At 48.1% G+C, this 20,864-nt stretch overlaps 1 protein-coding gene and 1 non-coding gene across 3 annotated transcripts in view; both read right to left on the minus strand.

Annotated features, from left to right (window-relative positions):
- The window catches only part of ME3 (malic enzyme 3), a 215,641-nt gene that overhangs the window by 47,548 nt on the left and 147,229 nt on the right, over window positions 1-20,864 (minus strand). For both annotated transcript variants that reach the window (XR_014067404.1, XM_081536355.1), the window contains exons 6-7: window positions 15,287-15,448; window positions 2,372-2,475 (exon numbers count right to left, since the gene is read on the minus strand). Coding sequence is in view for 1 of the 2 variants with exons in the window: in XM_081536355.1 (XP_081392481.1) it covers window positions 2,372-2,475; window positions 15,287-15,448 (266 nt within the window). In the remaining variant the exon portion in view is untranslated. The remainder of the gene's footprint in view (window positions 1-2,371; window positions 2,476-15,286; window positions 15,449-20,864) is intronic.
- On the minus strand, window positions 13,672-13,741 carry LOC145524928 (small nucleolar RNA SNORD30). Its single transcript, XR_014067958.1, has one exon. It is a non-coding gene; the product is annotated as a small nucleolar RNA SNORD30 (small nucleolar RNA).

The raw sequence follows: 20,864 nt of genomic DNA on the forward strand, positions 1-20,864 counted from the left end.
AGAGATTCACCTCTTTTGTTCTAGATGATAATACACCTCTACCCATGTGAAGTGCAAGTCGCTCAGTCGTGTTGGACTCTTTGTAACCCCAAGGACTAGACAGTCCATGGAGTTCTTCAGGCCAGAATACTGCAGTGGGTAGCCTTTCCCACTTCCAGGGGATCTTCCCAACCCAGGGATCGAACCCAGGTTCCTGCATTGCAGGCAGATTCTTTACCAGCTGAGCCACCAGGGAAGCCCTCTGTCAATGTAGCTGACTCTTGAATGGGCTGTTTCAGTGGTCCCATCTCAACAGCAATACTTTTACAACCTCAGCTTTGAACCCTTGACTTTCTGATTATCTCTTCCCTTTCCTGCTTATTCCATCCGGTACCCAACTCAGTAATCTCAGGCCTCACTAGGACCTACTGTCCATGGTCCATACCACTCTCTCAGTCCTCCTCTCCACCAGACCCTCATCTGTCCCTTCTTAGTTGGCCTAGACCTCATGACGCATCATTGCAATCATCCCCTTGCGGACACTGTCCAGCCCTTTCCTTCTCTTTCTCTTGCTTGCCTGGCAAAATCTCAACCCTCATTAAATCCTTCTCTCTGTGTCTTCCTGCCCCATATTCAGACAGTGGAAACTGGCTAGAGAAAATCACGGGTAGGTTAAACTCATGACCTAAGTTAAATTCGTGGCCAGTAACCTGAAGGGGGTCCGTGAAGCCACCCAGAAACCATTCTCTAGCTCCTAAGTTGGGACATTCCAGGTCCTGCCTCCTATACCTCAAACCTGCACCCCCTCGGTCCCCATCCTCACTCTCAGCCGATGACCCTGCCATCCAGGAGAGCTCCCACGGACTCCCCCACAACATCTACCCACCTGCCAGCATCTGTGCCCGGCACATGGCCTTCCCTCTGTGTGGATGGGCTCTGTGATCCCATCTCGGACAAAGCGCCCAGGTGGACACTGGACTCTCATCCCCTGGCTTACTCGGCCCATCCACCCCTGCACTCCACACTCTGTTATCAATCTCATCTTTTCTATAGAATCATCCCCATCTCATATAACCTCACTATTACTTTCCTTTGTCTTCAAAAATGAAACCAGGGACTGCCCTGGTGGTCCAGTGGTTAAGAATCTACCTGCCAATGCAGGGCACAGGGGTTCAATCCCTGGCCCAGGAGGATCCCACATGCCACAGAGCAACCAAGTCAGTGAGTCACAGCTGCTGAAGCCCAGGTGTCTAGAGCTGGTCCTTGGCAACACGAGAAGCCACTGCAGTGAGAAGTCCACCCACCACAATGGAGAGTGGCTCATGCTCGCCGTGATTAGAGAAAGCCCGTGCCCAGCGACTAAGACTCAGCACAGCCCAAAATAAAATAAGCAAATAATAATAATAAAAAAAAGACAAAAACCACAACAACAATAAAACGCTTTCTTCTTATTTCAGGATAAGGAATCCAGGTAAGCAGGCTTTAAAGCTTAGTAACTTGCCCACGGTCACAGACCTGGAAGTGGTGGGTTCAGTTTTCCCACCCCTAAAGCCCACCTAGATGAGATTTCCTGGGCTGCAGAGGCCAGACCAGCTCTCTCTCCAGCCAATTGCTGAACTCAGACAATGAAGTCCCTTGTCAAGGATGTGCAGACCAGCTCTGCCATACATGGGCACTCTTGGGGTGGCAAGCAAGACTAGAGGTTTTCAAGTGAGAAGGGACCTGCTGGATCTGCAGGTGCCAGCTGAGCTGCTGAGACTGTCTTGACTGACAGGCCTGTCAGACTCGGCGTGGGAGGATGGGGGCTGTTTCCAGAACAGCCAGCGTGCCATCCCAGCAGCATGCCAGTCACCACAGGGGGAGCGGGTGGCAATGATGGCAGACAGATGGGGCAGGCCGGGGCGGGGCAGGAGCTGCTAGCGTGGGGCACCCTGGTGCAGAGATGACACCTCGTAAATCTCACAGGCCCACCCATGTGGCCTGCGGCGGCGGCTCATTAACACTGCCTGGTCCTCGGAGCCGGAAAATGACAGCTAACAAGGCCAGCTGCCTTTCAGGCCATTCCATCAGAAGGACACACTTCTCTCCCCCAACACTAAGAACATCTCTGTGCCTGCCAGGAACCCAGAGCAGCTGGCCCAAGGGGGTTTTCCTCCCGGACATCAGATACTTAACTGCCCCTGGATCACAGGGCCTTCAGCACCCTTCCTCTTCCTTCTAGGCTCCCCAAGATTCTCCGAGAGAGCGAGCCCATTTGGTTTTGAGATTTCCGAGGACATGGGGTCAAGTTGGAATTTTCGGACCTCCCGGAAAAGCACACGTCTCTGCCAAACCCCGTGTCATCCTATTTCTTAACAGTCCTCTTCCACAAGGGGCGGGCTGACCCACTTACTTGTCTGTCACGGCCTGCATGAACTCGTCCAGAAGGTCGTCATACTCCTGCCCGCGAACACGCCGGTGCTTCAGGCCGATGTACAGGGGGTCCCTGAGCAGCTCCTGCAACAGACAGCATCTGCCTCGTCAAGGGTCCTGGGTTAGTGGGAAAGGGGTAGTGAGGAGGGCCAGGAGGGCAGCTGTCCCCAGCTCCCGCTCCTCAGGTGCTGCCTGGAAGGGTCTGGAGGCTAAACCACTGCCCCAGCGTGGACCTCTAGGTGGGGGTCCACAGTTCAGGGACCAAGGATGCTTGAACCAGCAAGACTCTCTGATACAGTCTTCCAATCTCTGGCTGCGGCTCTGGGTTCATCCCAGGGCTTCTCAGCAGTAATACCATGGACACTTTGGCCTGGACAATTCTTTGATGTGAAGGTGAACCTGCATATTGTAGAATACTTAGCATAGCAGTGTCTCTAGGTTCTTCCCACTTGAAGTGAGTAGCACTCCCAGGTTGTGACAATAAAAAATGTCTATAGACACCACCAAATGTCTCCCTGAAGGAAATTTCCTAAAGGAAATCAGTCCTGGATATTCCTCGGAAGGACTGATGTTGAAGCTGAAACTCCAATACTTTGGCCACCTGATGTGAAGAGCTGACTCATTGGAAAAGACCCTGATGCTGGGAAAGATTGAAGGCAGGAGGAGAAGGGGATGACAGAGGATGAGATGGTTGGATGGCATCACTGACTCAATGGACATGCGTTTGAGTAAACTCTGGGAGGCCTGGCATGCTGCAGTCCATGAGGTCGCAAAGAGTCAGACACGACTGAGGAACTGAACTGAACTGAAGTGAATTGAAATGTCTCCCTAGGGGACAAAAATTGACCCCATTAAGAACTGCCATAGGCAACATCTGGATCGAGGTACTGGGTCTCAACCAAAGTCACTGATCTGGACTCAAGTTAGGAAACCTTCCCTTCCTCCCTCCTGTCCTTCCCGTGAATGCTTACTGAATATCCGTCATGTGCCTGGCACTGTGATAGGCCCTGAGGACACAAGGAGAGGCTGATACAGCCAGCATTTTCCATCCAAGAAAGAAGCTCACCACAAAGCAGCCCCATGTCAGGTGCTCCATCCTCTGTGTCTGCACTGGTGTGACGGCCTCTCCCGCCTCTTTTGTACCCCTCACACACACACCTACACAGAAGCTGCGGGCTTATCCATGCACGACGCATTTCCTGACCCTTTCCTGACCCTCTAATGGCCTGCTGCCATTGGGCCTCTCAGGGGATTTGTGGGTAAGAGATGGTCTCTGCCTTCAAGGCGCTCAGTCTACTCAGGTTGGCTGATGAGTCAGTAAACTCGACTACAGATCGAGAGACATTCCTTCAGCACAAAGTGTGGTCCATGGTAGCACAGAGAAAGAGTGGAGTAGTTCCCACCAGGGACAAGTAGGGATGATGACATGGAAGAAACGGTCAGGAATTAAAAGATAAGCAGATTAAGGGAAAGAACTGGGGGAAGGGGTAGTTAGGGAGTTTGGAATGGACATGTGCACACTGCTATATTTAGAATGGATAACCAACAAAGACCTACTGTATAGCATATGGGACTCTGCCCAATGCTAAGTGGCAGCCTGGATGGGAGGGGAGTTTAGGGGAGAATGGATATATGTATAAGCATGGCTGAGTCTCTTTACTGTCCACCTGAAACTATCACAAGATTGTTAATCAGCTATACCCCAATACAAAATAAAAAGTTTAAAAAAAATGACAGATTTTTCCAGGTGAGCTGGGCCCTCCAGGCTGAGAAGTCAACACAAAGAAAGGCTGGGAGCTGGAGATAAAAGCAGGAAAAAGTACCTGGTGACCTGGTGTGTTTAAGAAATAGGAAGCAATTTTATGTGTTAGGGTGTTTGGAAATTATCTGTTTTTGTGTCCTCCTTCCCCAAATATGTTTCCCAGGTGGTGCTAATGGTAAAGAACCTGCTTGCCAATGCAGGAGACATATGAGACAAAGGTTCGATCCCTGAGTCAGATGCAACTGAAGTGACTTAGCACACATACCCCTAAATACGAGCTCCTTGGGGCCAAGGTTTTGTGTTATCTTCAAATCTCCATCTGGACTGTTCTTGCAGGATTCAGAAGCAAGCACGTCATGAGTCTTGCTCTCAAGGGGCTCGGTGTAAAGTATCAGCTCCAGCACTGACTAGCTGTGTGACCTCAGGTAAATCACATGACCTCTGAGAGCCTTCTTTTTATCTGTTCAGTTCAGTTCAGTCGCTCAGTCATGTCTGACTCTGTGACCCCATGGACTGCAGCCCGCCAGTCTTCCCTGTCCATCACCAACTCCTGGAGCTTGCTCAAACTCATGTCCATTGAGTCAGTGATGCCATCCAACCATCTCATCCTCTGTCGTCTCCTTCTCCTCCTGCCTTCAATCTTTCCCAGCATCAGGGTCTTTTCCAATGAGTCAGTTCTTCACATCAGGTGGCCAAAGTATTGGAGTTTCAGCTTCAACATCAGTCCTTCCAAGGAATATTCAGGACTGATTTCCATTAGGATGGACTGGTTGGATCTCCTTGCAGTCCAAGGGACTCTCAGGAGTCTTCTCCAACACCACAGTTCAAAGCATCAATTCTTTGGTGCTCAGCTTTCTTTATAGTCCAACTCTCACATCCATACATGACTACCGGAAAAATCATAGCCTTGACTAGATGGACCTTTGTTGACAAAGTAAAATTAGATGGAAATAAGATACCATCTGCCCAGCTTGATGGTGATGAGGAAATGAAATAATACTGATATATGTGAAAGAGCTTTGTGAATCATAACATATGCTGTAAAGTAATGGCAGCAGCTTTAACTTTCACAGTGTTTCCTCTGTACCAGGTACTTCAGAAGGAGGGCCAGACACAGCGAAGTTAAGAGAGTCGACCAGCCCCTGGGCTAGTGAGTGGAGGAATCTGGATTCAAACTCGTGGCTGCCAGCTCCAGAGCCCATGATCTTAACCTCTGAGCCAAGCTGCTTAAGTGGTTTTTCGGCACATCAACCAGAATTGACCTATCCCTGTTTAAGACACCAGACTAGGTCCATATTGTCTTGATGGCGCTGTAGGAGGTGGTGGGGGACAGGTGTAGGGGACAGAAAAGATCAGAAAATATCTACCTTCCCAACCCCTCACCCCGCAATCCTTAGTCCACATATCTGAGGCAGATGTAACACTTTCTCCAAGGAACCACATGGCTACATCTGAGAAACATGGGATCTAAGCTTCATTTCTCAATCTCGTTACTTCCTGGGTTATGCATCCTTGAGATTGTTTAGGACTCTGCTTTAGCAGTTGTGTGTGTGTGTGTGTGCATGCATGTGTGCATGTGTGGGCAAATGATGAGAATGGGACATATAGCCTTTCACTGGCCACCTTCAAAATGACCATCTGAAAGCCACTGAGAGACAGCAAACGTCCAGCCAAGGGGACCAAAGAAGTAAATGATGATGTAACAACAAGATGGACAACTAGGCAGCCACAGAAATTGGGTTAAGCCTATGCAGGCACATGGACAGACATGTATGAGATTATTTAAAATGGAAAAAGTGGGAAAGAAAATTGCACAGATAGCCCAGTTTCATCTGTCTGAAACACATCAACACAGAAAAGGCATACACAGAATGATAAAAATGGTATAACTCTTGGCATTTGCATAAAACATTCACTTTTTTCAGTTCTTACAGAGATGAAAGTGTCCACTGTAAGTTATAATTTGTCATGTTTCCAAGAGACAGATTGATTCAGTGGTACATTAGGCAGCCAAGAATAGCTTTCTTGGTGCTGCATATGTGGTTTCTGGGGGCAAGTCCAATTCTCCAGTAGTACTGAAGAATTTTAGAATTTTCCAAAAACTTTTCAGTATATCTGCATTTAAGATAATGGGTTAACCCTAATGAAGTACTACTGAGTTATAAGAGTGACTAGGAAGCTTTGAAAAACGTCTTGATATTTTATATTACTTATTTTATTTATAATAAAACATTTTATATCTGAAATATTTCAAAACTAACCGCACCAAAAAATTGGGGAGAAAGTTTCTATGTGGAGATGACATGAAAATATAGCTTCTCATACTTATACAGAACTTTCGAGTAATTCACTTGCTCTGAATCAAAAGTAGCCTGATTTGGGACTTCCTCAGTGGTCCCGTGGCTAAGACTCCGAGCTCCCAGTGTAGGGGGCCCGGGGTCAGTTCCTGGTCAGGGAACTAGATCCCACATGCCACAGCTAAAGATTCTGTGTGCTGCACAAAGGCAGCAAGTAAGACCAGACACAGCCAATAAATAAACAAATATTAAAAGAAGAAACCGTGTGTGGAATACGATGCAAACATTTTCTAAAAAAGTAGTTTGAGCCTTCTGTCTTCCACACTGTCCCACATAGAACAAGAAATCCACATTCCTCCCTGTGTCCCACTGAGTGAACATAAAGTGGGCTCTGGGATCCGACACCCCTGGGTTCACATTCAGGCTCTGTCACCCAACGAGCTCTGAAACTCTGGGTACTCGCCCCCGCTTCGTTTTACCTCTCTGTCCACTGGCGATAATAATGATCTCTCTATATATTTTATTGAAGCATAGTTGACTTACAATGATCTCCACTGCATAACGCAAGCTCTTTGAGGAAAAGGTCCTTATTGACGTGTATCTCCCTAGTGACGCTTACAGTGCTGTGCATGGCAGGCCATTTAAAAGCATTTATGATGTGAGTTGCATTTATGACTGAGCTAAGGAGATGCTGAATTAAGAACTAGGCAGGTCTTAGAAATCACTTGGTTTGGCTTCCTCCAAAGGAGTTTTTGAGGCCCGGAAAGGTTAAATGAACTGCCTAAGTTCACAAAATGAATTTGGTGGAAGCAACAGGATGGCAATGACTAGAGCATGGGTCTTCCCAGGAGGGACCAGTGTCCTGAACTCCAAGCCTGTTGCTTTCTTTCTGCTAGGTTGTTGCCAAGTTCTTGCTGGCACTAAGTCACTCTACAACTGTAACTTCAGGTTGAGGCTCTACATAAAGCAGAGTAGATGAACCAGACGAACCAGAATTTTCTCCACTGCCATGGGAGTTGAGTGTGCCCTCCATGGGTGTCTGCCTGGCTCTGACTTTTTTTTTAAGGGGAAAAAAAGTATTTTATTGAATCACAAAACTGAAGAGTATAGAGGTAGACTGACTTCAGATATAACTGAAGCCAGGTACCAAAATAATTATCGTAATGCTCATTCTTGCTATTTAATCTCTCTCTCCAAACCCTAATTTCATAGCTTTCTTCTTTGTGTTGCATTCAGTTTTTTTTACTGTACAGTTCAGTGGCACTAAGTACCACTTAGTGTACCACAATTGTACATTATTGTAGAATTCTCACCATAATCCATCTCCCAAATTTTTCAGCTTCCCAAGCTGAAACTCTGTCCCATTCTCCCTTCTCACCACCCTTGCCCCCAACCCCTGGCACCTACCAAATGTACTTTCTGACTCTATGAATTTGACAATTTTGGGTACCTCGTATAAGCAGAATCAGACAGTATTTATCTGTGCCTAATGTATGTTGGAATGCGGGCTTCGTTGTGGCTCAGCAGTAAGAATCTGCCTTCTGTGCAAGAGCTGCAGGAGACTCGTGTTCGATCCCTGGATTGGAAAGATCCCCTTTAGGAGGGCATGGCAACCCACTCCAGTATTCTTGCCTGGAGAATCCCAGGGACAGAGCAACCTGGCAGGCTACAGTCCATGGGTTGCAAAGAGTCAGACACGACTGAGCAACTTAGCTTCATGCATGTTGGGATGCATTATTAAGGTTAACTTAATATATGCTGGCTCTGACTTTTCAAGGTGAAAAATCTTGGAGACTAAATGTCATGGAAAACCAAATGGCTTGCTCCTCTTCACCTGCTGTTGTCATCGAGCACTGCGTTTAAATTGGAAGATGAACTTATTGGTCTGGAAAAATACTTATCTTGCATAGCAACAGGAACACAAAGATGTTATTCGGAGAACATCTGGGGGTCTGGGGAGGTCGTGGGATTGGGTCCACGGTGTGGACACAGGGGTCTTTCTCCCTGCAGGTGGCAGCTATGCCCACCATGTACTTCTCTGGAAGCTCGGTCAACCCAAGGGTAAGCGACAACATTCCTAGGACGGGCCTCCTCATTGGTCACAGGTGCAGACAGCCAGCGCCTGATAGCACCGTGGGTGAATGATATTATTATCTGCAGTAAGGACAGTCTTTCCAGGGAGAAGGAAGCCTTCACCCCCCCGGCTCTGTGGGCGATCCCATGCTGCCTCAGCAACCAGTAACCCCCAAGGCACCGTCTACCAGGCTCTGCCGGTGATCTGTCTCCTCCAGCCCCCTCTTTAGTCATCCCCACGAGACTCTCACAGCGTCTCCTTGAGAGGAGACTCCACCAGAGCCCCGCAGAGACCCTCGTGGTGTCTCCTTGAGAGGAGACTCCACCAGAGCCCCGCAGAGACCCTCGCGGAGTCTGAACTCCATCAAAGCTCACGACTTGGGCAGGAGAAGATGCGAGGGCTCTGAAGCCAAGCCCAGGGTTGCCCCACAGAACCCTTGGCACAGAGTGGGACAAGCGCTAGGTTTGGACTTAAATCTGGGGGAAGTCATTTCTGCCCTGGGGCCCCTTTTCCTGTGTGAAACCAGGGAGGGTGAGCCAGAAGCATTGACATCTAATACCGTGTGTGTGTGTGTGTGTGTGTGTGTGTGTGTGTGAGTAGCTCAGTCGTGCCCGATTCTTTGTGACCCCATGGACTGTAGCCCATCAGGCTCCTCTTTCCATGGAATTCTCCAGGCCAGAATACTGGAGTGGGTTGCCATTCCCTTTCCCAGGGGATCTTCCTGATCCAGGGATCAAACCCAGGTCTTCCGCATTGCAGGTGGATTCTTTACCTTCTGAGCCACCAGGGAAGCCTAGTATCTCATCAGTATGCTATCTCATGTGGACGGTGTGTGACTCTGCTGTGTGTGTATGAAACAAGGTGCAGAAACCAATCCACACAGAGCCGTCGGATCCGCATACAGCCGTCGGGCAGCGGTGGAGGGGGTTAGGCCAGAGCAGGCGCCCTGCCGAATGGGGCGGGGCTCCCTCTCCCCGGGTGTTTGGAACATCACGGGATGCCCCTCCGTCATGCTCTCATGCCTCATATATTTATTTTTCCAAACCTCCGTGGTGTCGGCAGGTAAAAGTGACTCAGAGTTTCAGGGCTGTAGACACAGATGTTTTCCTTCAACAGGAAACCTGGAGGGGTGTTTTCTTTGACTCTGATTAAAGCTCCTTTTGCCTCAGGAGTTTTTTTTTTTTTAATAGAGACACACACACAGACGGTCTAGTTGTTCTGACACTAAAACCTTCACTGCAGCATCCTCCCTGAACTGGCATGGAGATGGTAGCTGCAAGCAGACCCTCTCTCTCCCGTGGCTTGCTCTGGGCAAGAGATGTGCTCCCTGATTTTGAGGGGAAAAATTTTGCAAACTGATTATTTTCAAAAAGACCTCTAGGGTGGGACACCACATAGTGAATGTGTTTGGAAAGAGAGAGATCACTGTCTTCCATTTCCCCAAAGTGGGCCTCTTTGTAACTTCTTTAAAGACAGTCTGGAGGGAGCTCACCTCTCCTTGCAGGGGGAGAACTGTGGAAATGGCATCGCTAAGCCTTAGTTTGATCCTGACTGTCTGTGGAAGCTGGAGTGTGGGAAATACCTCCTTTCCCAGTCTTCATCACCCAGTCTATAACACAGATACTTGACATCTTGGAGCAGTGGGCCACAGTAGACAAGGCAACCCTGGTAGCCAGAGAGAACCTGGGCTCAAATCTCAGCTCTGACACTTAGAGCTGTGGGGCCTGAGAAAAATAGCACGTTTCAGTCTCAATGTCCTCATGTGTAAAATGAGGAGACCAATATCTCATACATAGCCAGCGTGAGGATGAAATGAGACTGAATCATACAAGGGCCTGGCCCACTGTGGGTGATGGCTGAGGTCTCCCTGGACTGGGTGAGAACTGCTTTCTCTCACAGAAGTGGTGTTGTCAGGACTGGTCAGGGTGTGCTCTGTCCTCCAGCTGGGGAACCCTCTGGTCCTTTCTAATAGGAGGGAGTAGGCCCAGGGGAAGCTCTCTGCCTTTCACACCCAGGAAGGAGAGGTGATGCGGGGGCGAAAGCCACAGCGGGGGAAGCAGACACTTTGAGTAGCTGTACCACTTGAGCCATTAAAATGATCCATTAGGTGACAATGTTGAAACACGGACAGCTAGACCAGTCCACCCACGCCTGGCTCTCATTTATCTCCTGCAGCCTCACAGAGTGCCTGACACCTACTAAACACGTCATAAACTTAAAAAAAAATAAGTAAAGAGAAAGTGCTGACAACATAATTCTCATGGAAGAAATCAGAACAAAATTAGGGGCACGGTGTGATGACAACTGGGCAACAACTACATCCACGTACATGCACGGGGACACATGGGATGGGGGCACAGATGTGGCACAGCGGGAGAAAGGTCGCTTCCTTCTCCCCTTAAAATTGTGAATTATGCGTTAACGTTACTTTAGGAATACAAATTCTAAAAGTCAAGAAGTGCTTTCTCCTCATAAAGCGACCGGAACCGGGGGAGGCGGTGTGGTGAGGAGGACACAGGTGGTTAGGGCCCCCTTCTGCCGAGGGAGGAGGTGGACGGGCCCCTGGGATGGACATCTGGGGTCTGTGAAATGGAGGGAAACTGAAGCTTTGTTCTCACCCAGACACTCCAGGGATAAAGTGAGCGGCAGGAGCTGAGCTCTGCTGAAGTGAAGAGGGAAGGCGACCACTCAGGTGACCACTCCTGAGGTCAGGAAAACTTCCCTGTCAGCACGTGCGCAGGAAGGCTCCTCGGGGGTCACAAAGGGAGGCGGTGCCAGGCCATAATAAGTGTGGACATTACCCCCACACGCCTCTGTGGTGGGGTCCATCTTAACAAAATGTTGTACTCATGTCTTGGGAAAGTCCTAGGACAAGTCTCGTGTGAAAAAAAGAAAGTAATTGGCCAAATGTAAACAAAGGCCTTAAAGGACTGTCCTGTGTAAGTGATTTAAATCACCTCTCTACTGCACGCCTCATTCAGGATTCCTGCACTCCTCTCCAGGTGTGTGTCTGCCTATCTTCTGACTTACTGTACTCCTCCTCATTAGCGAGGGCTTCCCCAGTGACTCAATGGAAAAGAATCCACCTGCCATGCAGGAGCCGCAAGAGACTCGGGTTTGATCCCTGGGTGGGGAAGATCCCCTGGAGGAGGACATGGCAACCCACTCCGGTATTCTTGCCTGGATGAGCCCACGGACAGAGGAGCCCGGCAGGCACCTCATTAGAGAGGATGCCTATTCCCTTTGTCTCCAGGTGTGTATTTCTGCCTTGCTTCTATCTTAGATATTAATAAACTGTTCCTCTCTGTGCTGTCCCACATGTTATACTGTGTCTCTAATAATACCTGTTATGACAATTTTTGCCTCCTTGAAACATTGTTGCTTTCAAATGAGGGAAAGAACCAGGGAACATTGCTTCTAGCCTCTAGCCCCTGGTGGTCTGGTGGTTAGGACTCCTGGTTTTCATCCAGATTACCTAGGGTCAGTTCCTGGGCAGGGAACTAAGATCTCTCTTCAGGACCACTCACTGCTCCAAGATCTCTGCCATTTCTAGCAGATCTTTGGGAAATTAATCTCCCTGGGCCTCAGTTTCCTCAGATGTAAACAGAGGGTAATAACTGATGCTCCACCCAGAGGGCTACTGTCACACTTCAACAGGGTGGCCTGTGAAAGGGCCATGACTACTCATACTCTCCACCACTTTTTCTGATGGGTTTGTTACAAGTCGTTGGGATGCAGCTGTTCAGTCATGTCCAACTCTTTGCCACTCCATGGACTATAGCTTGACAGTAACTGTAACCTCTGTCCATGGAATTCTCCAGGCCAGAATACTGGAGTGGGTTGCCGTTCCCTTCTCCAGGGGATCTTCCTGACCCAGGGATTGAATCCAAGTCTCCTGCATTGCAGGCGGATTCTTTACCAGCTGAGCCACCAGGGAAGCCCCTGGTAGTTAGAAGTTGAGGCCCACTCTAAACTTCCGCACATCATTGCTGGGTGCTGGACCTTTAACGATAAAGGAGGTCAGACAGCTGCTAAAGGCAGCCAACACCCTTCTAAGGGATGCAATGGCCTCAGAATCAACCTCAAGCCATTCCATTTCTTGTCTAGAAACAGCTTTTAGGAGAGAGACAGAGGCAAAAGTCTCGATTAAATCCAGTTGGAACGTAGCAGGAGGTGATGGGTGGGAATAATAACACGAAGTTTGCTCTCCTCATCCACATTTACACGGCTTCCACACATGTTCTCTGTGGCTGAGGGGCAATTTCAGCAAAACTCAGGCATCTGGTTGGGCAGGGGAAACCACAGTATGGGGCAGACCTTAAAGACTGGTCTTGATGAGCAATTATAAGGTGTGTACCACTATCCAGCCTCCCTTCTCCTAGGCTGGTGGGGAGGCACGTGGAGAAGTGCTTTAAATGTGGGAGAGCACTTGGTAACCTTCTGGCCCAGGCGCTAGTTCCACCGGTAGGGGGTGGAGTCTGGAGGGATTCAGGGACTCCCCTGGCTGCAGGGGTGGGAATCAGGGCCCGTGTTCCCAGGCCAGCACTTTGGCTGCTGTCTTGTCCTCCCCCAGCCCCTCCTACCCCCACGGGTCCCCAGTCTGAAGCCAGGTCTGTCTGCTTCTCCCTCACCCGACTGCATCTGGGGATGAAACCTGAATAAGCATTATTTCTCACTAGGGGCCACAGTGTGCATTCTTGTTTAGAAATGAGGGTGTTGTGTGGTGTCCAGAGGGGAAGGAGACCTTGGAAAGAGCCACAAGTTTTCCTGAGAAAGATCACACAGAATACCAACAGTATAAGCTTTTCTGACAATGTGAATCAAGAATCTAAGTAATGACCATTCTCTTTGCCTCAATATTTCTGTTTATAGGCGTTTATCCTTGGGAAATCATCAGAGATAGAAAGACTGACCTGCAAAAATGGGTATGAGAGGACAATTGTATTTGCAAGAAGACAGAAACAACCTAAGTGTCCAAGAGTGGAGAGTTTTTTACGTGAACTGTGATACACCAGGCAGCTATGAAAATGACACTGTGGAAGAATGGCTAGTGACCTGGGAGAAAACTCCTGACATACATTACCTTTAAGAAAGCAGGATACAAAATTGTATATGCAATATAAACTTAATTTTGTTTCTTTTCCCTAGAAAATCAGATTTCTGAGTCTCAAAAGCAAATCATCAGCTAAATGAGATTTCATGTAAATCATCACATATTTAATTTTGCTTTTATAAAAGCAAAATTTGGTGGGGGCAAGGCTGGAAAGAAATAGTCCAAGTTGTAAACAATGATTGTTACTGGTTGTGTGACTAATATTTTATTTTTAATACTTCTCCGGATTTTTCTCAGATGGACATGCACTGATTTTAAATCCAGAGATAAATGTCATTAAGAAGGAATTCTTTCATGTTCTCTGACACAAAGACACAGAGCTGTGAATTGCAGACAGGCACGAAGAATGTGACCCAGGGTGGTGTTACCCAGAGCAGACAAACTGCTGGCTGGGGTTTGAGCTCCTTAAACTATAAATCTCCCAGAAGCCTGTAGGGGCTCCCAGCCACAGTTTGGGTCAGTTTCTCTCCACAGGTTTACAGGACACTCATGTGCCTGATCCAGGAATTTTAGCCTTTTGTCCCAGTGCTTCGAGTTTTAATCCTTTTACAGAGGTGGTGGTTGTTGTTTATTGACTAAGTCGTGTCTGACTCTCTGTGACTCCATGGACTGTAGCCTGCCAGGCTCCTCTGTCCATGGGATTTCCCAGGCAAGAATACTAGAGTGGGTTACCATTTCCTTCTCCAGGGGATCTTCCCAATCCAGGGACCCAGCCTGTGTCTCCTGCATTGGCAGATGGATTTTTTACCACTGAGCCAGCAGGAAAGTCCTTTACAGAGGTAGTTTGCCTCTAAAATGCTGAAAACACGGCCCAGCAGCCACTCCCACCTCAGTGGCTTTCTTCATTAATGGACCAGAGAGAGAGAGAGGCTGCTGGGATAATGGAAACTGCTTGGGGTCACAGAACAAGGGAGCACAGAAAGTCTGTGCAGGGGCACCTTTGCAGGAGGGAGGGGAGCAAGAAGACCCAGAAGAGGCTGGAGGAGGACAGTGGGGCTGGGAGGGCGAAGTGAGCAACAAGGATGGAGAGAGGTCTTTGAGTCACTGCCGTGTAGGCGAAGTGTCCTAGCAAAAGGGACCCCAGAGAGAAATGGCCCCGTTGTAGGGAAAAGCCAATTCTGCGTCCATGTTGGAACTGTTTCTTTGATTTGCTTTCCTTTGCTTTTGCTGTTATTTAAAAAAAAAAAAAAATGTAAAAAATAGAATGGCTTGCTTCAGAGAATCCTGCCCCTCTGCCTGACTGTTAAACTAAAGTGCCTTTGTTCAGGACCCTGTCCACCTGTGGACAGCTAGAAGGAAGAAATGAACACATCCCCTGCCTGAGGCTTGCCATTCTAGGAGATATTTGCAAGATTAATGACCTTTTTACTTTGTTTCCTCAATTCTTCCATCTCTGATCTATAAAAGTACCTGGCATCCAGCCCCTGTAAGATGATTATGATGGTTATTTTGAGACATTAGTCTCTCATCTTCTCAGATGGCTCTCCAAATAAATAAAGTCACATTCCTTGCCTCAGCACCCCATCTCTTGGGTTTACTGACCTGTTGTGCAGAACAGCCTGATGCTGTGTAGACAGACCATTGCACAAAGGTGCCCCCACCCCACCCCAGCTGCTACCCTCAGGCTCCCAGCCCGGGCAGCACATTACCTCGTTGTTGGTGCCCACGTCCAGCAGCACAGGGAGGCACTGCCGCGGGTTGACACCTCCACATGCAGTGTACAGGGCTAGCTTGCCCACGGGGATGCCCATGCCGTAGCAGCCCAGGTCTCCCAGGCCCAGAATGCGTTCCCCGTCAGTCACCACCACCGCCTGGAAGGAAAGAGGACATCTGTACAAAGTGCCTGTTTGTGCAGCCTGTAGGGCCTGATGATTATGCTTACTGTGGGAATGGTAGGGATGTGTGTGCTCAGATGCTCAGTCATGTCCGACTCTGTGACCCATGGACTGTAGCCCTCCAGGCTCCTCTGTCCATGGGGCAGGGATAGAGTAGGATAACCAAACAGTTAGCTTAGAAATCCCATTAGGGAGGGAACTTTAGGGGGCTTTGAGAGACCACAGTAAGACTAATGATCACTCAAGAAAATAATGAGAAAATTCTGAAGCATTGTGGGCTTACTTCACTCACAGAGCAAAAGAAGTCCCTTAGCATCAAAGCCAGATTGACTTGCTTAACAATAAAATCAAGACAACTTGCTTAGCAAGTTAAACTATGCAACAGAAGCACGAGACATGCCCCCAAACAAAACAATAAAGGCATGAGACCTACATCCTGCTCAGTGAGCTCCGTTAATTAATAAACCCCAAAATGTGCTCTTTGGCCCCTAAGACATGTTCTTTGCACAATGACCCCCAAACAATAAAACAGTAGTAGCAAATAAGGCCTACAACTTGCTCATAGCAAATAAGGCCTACAACTTGCTCAGTGGTGTCTTCAGGTTAATGACCCTCAAAACATGCTGTGTGCACACAAAAAAACAATCATTTATGGAAAGGTGACTTTTCAAAATGAAAGACCCTTATTGAACTGAGACCTGAAAATATTTTTCCAAAGTGCTATGACAGTCCTGGCTTGACCATATAGGGACAAGAAAACTTCCCTGCCCTACCCGGGGAAGGAACTGATGATGGAAACATGATGTCTTCTGAAGAAAGACAAAGAAGATCTTTTCCCCCTCCCCTCTCTTCCTGTGATTATGAAAATGCAACCCACTGAGTACTCAGGGCAGTGAGAGCCTGCCCATATGGGAAACTTACAACCTTACAAGGGAACCAATTCTAATAAACTTTGTGTGCAAAGTTGCTTCAGTTGTGTCCAACTCTGCGACCCCATGGACTGTAGCCCACCAGACTCCTCTGTCCATGGGATTTTTCAAACAAGAGTACTGGAGTGGGTTACCCTTTCCTTCTTCAACGAATCTTCCCCACCCAGGGGTTGAACTCCACGTCTCCTGCTTTGCAGGCAAGTTCTTTACCTCTGAGCCATCCCTGAGTCAGGGGACTTTGCAAAAGACACTATGCTAAAATCTAGGGGAAAGAGCTTCAGTTTGCTTATCTATAAGAGCAAGAATGCATGGACCCCACCCTTTAAAGGAATAACGGGCAGAAGAGAGATGGAACGTGTATATTTATACTGACTCTGGGGCAAAGTATGAGAGCCGTGTCATAGCTAAAGAGCAGCAGAGACAGAGAGAAGGGAGAGGCACTTCCTGTAGGGAAACCCTTCTCAGATGAGGAGGAAACACATGCCAGACCTTGGAAAGGTGGAGATTACCCATTTGATGCAAAGGAAATTAAGGTCCAGAGTGGAAGTGGTGGGGGTGTAGGGTTTGTGTGTTGTGGGGGGGTTGGGTCCCAGGAAAGGAGGCAATGGAAAATCAGGCGGGAGTCAGATGGAGAGGGGCCCTGAAGGTCAGGCCAAGGGAAATCCCTCAGGGTGACAGTGAATTTGTTCATAGGTCACCCCAAGCTGCTCCCCGGCACTGGTTCCCTCCATCTCAAAATGAGTGGAGTTTATGGGGCCACCCAGCCCTTCCCTGGAACCAGCTTTGGGTTAGGACATAGGACCAGCTCTGAGATGTGGATGTCCTGAGCACCATAGGGGTCACTTTACTCCATGCAGCTACAGTGCTGGGCCCCGCGGATAGACAGATGAAGACTCAGTCCTGCCAGGAACGGTTTAAGATCCAGCACCCACAAGCTCTGTGGAATCTTCTCTTTCTCCAGGGGTGAGAGCACACAGGGCTTTTTAATAGAAACTGGTGTACAGAGTCTTAAAAACATCCCTCCACTTTTGAGAGGGCAGCGGACACGTGAATATCATGCTGTCCCCCTGAGATTGGTCTCTTGCCTCTAGGGCGAGGGCCCCTCCCCAAACCCTGTCTCATATCTCATCTGGTTCTCCCTACACCTGGCAGGGAGGCAGATCTGTGATGGTTATCCCTGATTCACAGCTGAGCAAACTAAGCTCCCGGACCTTCACGTACTGTACATATTTGCTCAGTATCAGCCCCATGCCAGGCACTGTACTGAATGTTTCCACAGCAGTTATCTTAGAAACGCTGGGTGACCTACCAAGGGCACCTTGCTTGTGAATGTGGCAAGTGGGGGTTCTAGATAGGCTTCGGGTTCCTGGCCCGGGCTTTTTCTACTCCCCCTGCCCCGATCCCCCCGCCATTCAGCTGAGAAAAGCACCTGTGCTCTTGGCAAAGTCCTGCCCCACCTCCCATCCAACCTCTCCGCGGCCTACCTCTGACACCCTTCTGGCTGCTCTCCCCGAGTCTGTCTGGGCCCGCATCCACTGGGCCCAAACTTTGCACATTTCCCTACCATCTCGCCTAGCTAAAACCTCCTTATTCTAATTCCCATTCTCTCACACTTTCTCTCCGCTGAGGCAGAGAGAGAGACACGGAGTTCTACAGAGGAAACCAGCTACGACTCCAGGGTGTTCTCCTTACAGCTCTGGGGCTTTTCAAGACGGTGGTGGGGACTTCCCTGGTGGTCCAATGGTTGAGACTCCGCACTCCCAAGGCAGGGGGCATGGGTTCGATCCCTGGTCCAGGAACTAAGACCCCACAGAACACACAGCATGGCCAAAAAAAGAAAAAGACGGTAGCAGAGGTCTGACAGGGTCCCTCCCAATGTGGAGATGTCTTCGGGCACTTGACTGCATGCCTGACTCCTCTGAGGGAATATCTCACCTCCATCTGTCATCCACTTTCAATCCAGTTGTGCTAGCAGTTGTGTTACTTATTAATTTTCCTTTTTTTAAAAAAACTGGAGTATAATTGCTTTACAATGTTGTGTTAGCTTCTGCTGTACAACAGAGTGAACCAGCCTTATGTATAATATACCTGTATCCCCTCCCTTCTACCTGCCCTGTAGATCATCTCAGAGAACTGAGCTGAGCTCCCTGTGCTATACAGCAGCGTTCCACTAGCTGTTTTACAAACAGCTATTTTACAAAGCCCTCCCTATGGCTCAGTGGTAAAGAATCCACCTGCCAAGCAGGAGAAGCACATTCAATCCATGGGTTGGAAAGATCTCCTGGGGAAGGAAATGGCAACCCACTCCAGTAGTCTTGCCTGGGAAATCCCATGGACAGAGGAGCATGGTGGGCTATAGTCCATGGATTCTCAAAAGAGTCGGACACGATTTTGTGACTAAACAACAGCAAGTGTATATATTGCAACAGCTTCACAACCAGGCTCAAAGGCCTTTTTTCGTTGTTGTTCAGTTGCTAAGTTGTGTTTGACTCTTTGCAACCCCATGGACTGTTGTCTGCCAGGCTCCTCTGTCCATGGGATTTCCCCTTTAGTGCCTTCTAACTGTCCATGAAATAGAGTCCAAAAGGCTTATCTCTTTAATGACAGGAGCCCAACATGTCTTCTGGAACGTTTCTCCAGTTACTTATCTGCACACTATTGCTCTCTTTGGTCAAACTGGCCTCATTCCTACCAGAGGAGGGACACATTCTGTATTCACCTTTCAGCCTCTATATTCTTGTCTCCTCCTGCGCTTTCCCCAGCAGTGAAAATCCTGCCATTACAACCTAATGTGATTTCTCCTAGCACCTGCTATATTTACCATGCATCTGGCCTGCGCACCCTTCCTGGCTGCCTGCCTGAATTCTGCAAATAATAATTAAGTACCTACTACTTGCCAAGCCCTGCATAAGGTGCAATTAAAACCTTTGATAGTGATAGCATTTGGGTTCTCATTTAACATTTAAAAAATGCACATTTTATCTCACCAAACAGCCTAAAGGTTAACAGCAGGGGTTTTGGCATCTGAGAGCCAGCACTTGAAACTAGACTTCTTCATCATGTACCATATGTAATCTTGGGTCAAACAGTAAGTTTTTTTAATTTCCCATAACATTGGAATAATTATAATATCCAACTCATTAGGCTGTAAAGATGAAAGTGGTTAGTCACTCAGTTGCGTCCAACTCTGCAACTCCATGGGTAAAGATGAAAAGAAATAATAAATGTCTCATTTTAACCAAGGGCCTTGTACAATAAAGTAGATGATTGGCAAATGATCACTGCTCTTATGATTATATTGATGATTATTATTTAGGACAAAGGCTACATATTAGAATTTTTAATTGTTTCATCTCTCTTTAATTCAGCCTCTCCACAGAAAAGCTATGCAACAATTATCTGTTAAATGAGTGAGTGAAAAGGAAACCATGGAAGACTTTGGCAGCTTTTAAGAAAGTCTGGCTATATGGGCTTCCCAGGTGGTGCTAGTGGTAAAGAACCTGCCTTCCAATGCAGGAGACATAAGAGACACAGGTTTGACCCCTGGGTCAGGAAGATTCCCCTGGAGGAGGAAATGGCAACCCACTCCAGTACTCTTGACTGGAGAATCCCATGGACAGAGAAGCCTGGTGGGCTACAGTCCATAGGGTCACAAAGAGCTGGAAACAACTGAAATGTCTTAGCACACATACGAAACTCAACAGCATTCTAACCTTGACATTGTTGTTCATTCTAATGGCAAATATTGTCATCTCCAAGTAAATGCTTACAGCTCACCGTCTTCAGACATTTCCACTTGGATGTCCAACAGTCCTTCCTAATTCCCCAAGTCTTTAATCCAATGATCTGCCTTTCCCTTTTTCTCCTCTTCAGCTTGTTACTTCTGCTGTCCTTCACCACTCTGTTATCTCCTATCTCCCAGACTCAGAACTGTCCAATCTGCTTTGACTTCTCTTTGCCATCAGTCAACTACAGCCAATTGGTCACCAAGTTCTGCCGATTTAGCCTGTTCTATATTTTTCTCATGTTTCCCATGATCTTCATCCACGTTGCTAACCTTAGGCCAGCCCATCCACCTCTCACTTGACTGCTTTAGTGGTCTCCTAACTGGTCTTTCTGGGCTTCCCTGGTGGCTCAGAGGTAAAGAACCAGTCTGCTAATGCAGGAGACATAAGAGGTGTGGGTTCAATCCCTGAGTTGGGAAGATCCCCTGGAGAAGGAAATGGCAGCCCACTCCAGTATTCTTGTCTGGAGAATCCCATGGACAGGGGAGCCTGGTGGGCTACAGTCCATGGGGTTGCAGAAAGGTGGATATGACTTCGAGACTTAGTACACATGCAACTAGTCTTTCTACTCTTGGTGTCTCCTTACCCCATTTCGTTTTTCAAAGCACACCTAGATTTGTCACTTTCTTGCCCCCGAGCCTCCAATGGCTCCTGATGCCTATAAAATAAAGCTCAAAC

Source organism: Giraffa tippelskirchi, chromosome 10 (genome assembly GCF_054371585.1).
Source record: "Giraffa tippelskirchi isolate mGirTip1 chromosome 10, T2T-mGirTip1v1.2.pri, whole genome shotgun sequence".
NCBI lineage: Eukaryota > Metazoa > Chordata > Mammalia > Artiodactyla > Giraffidae > Giraffa > Giraffa tippelskirchi.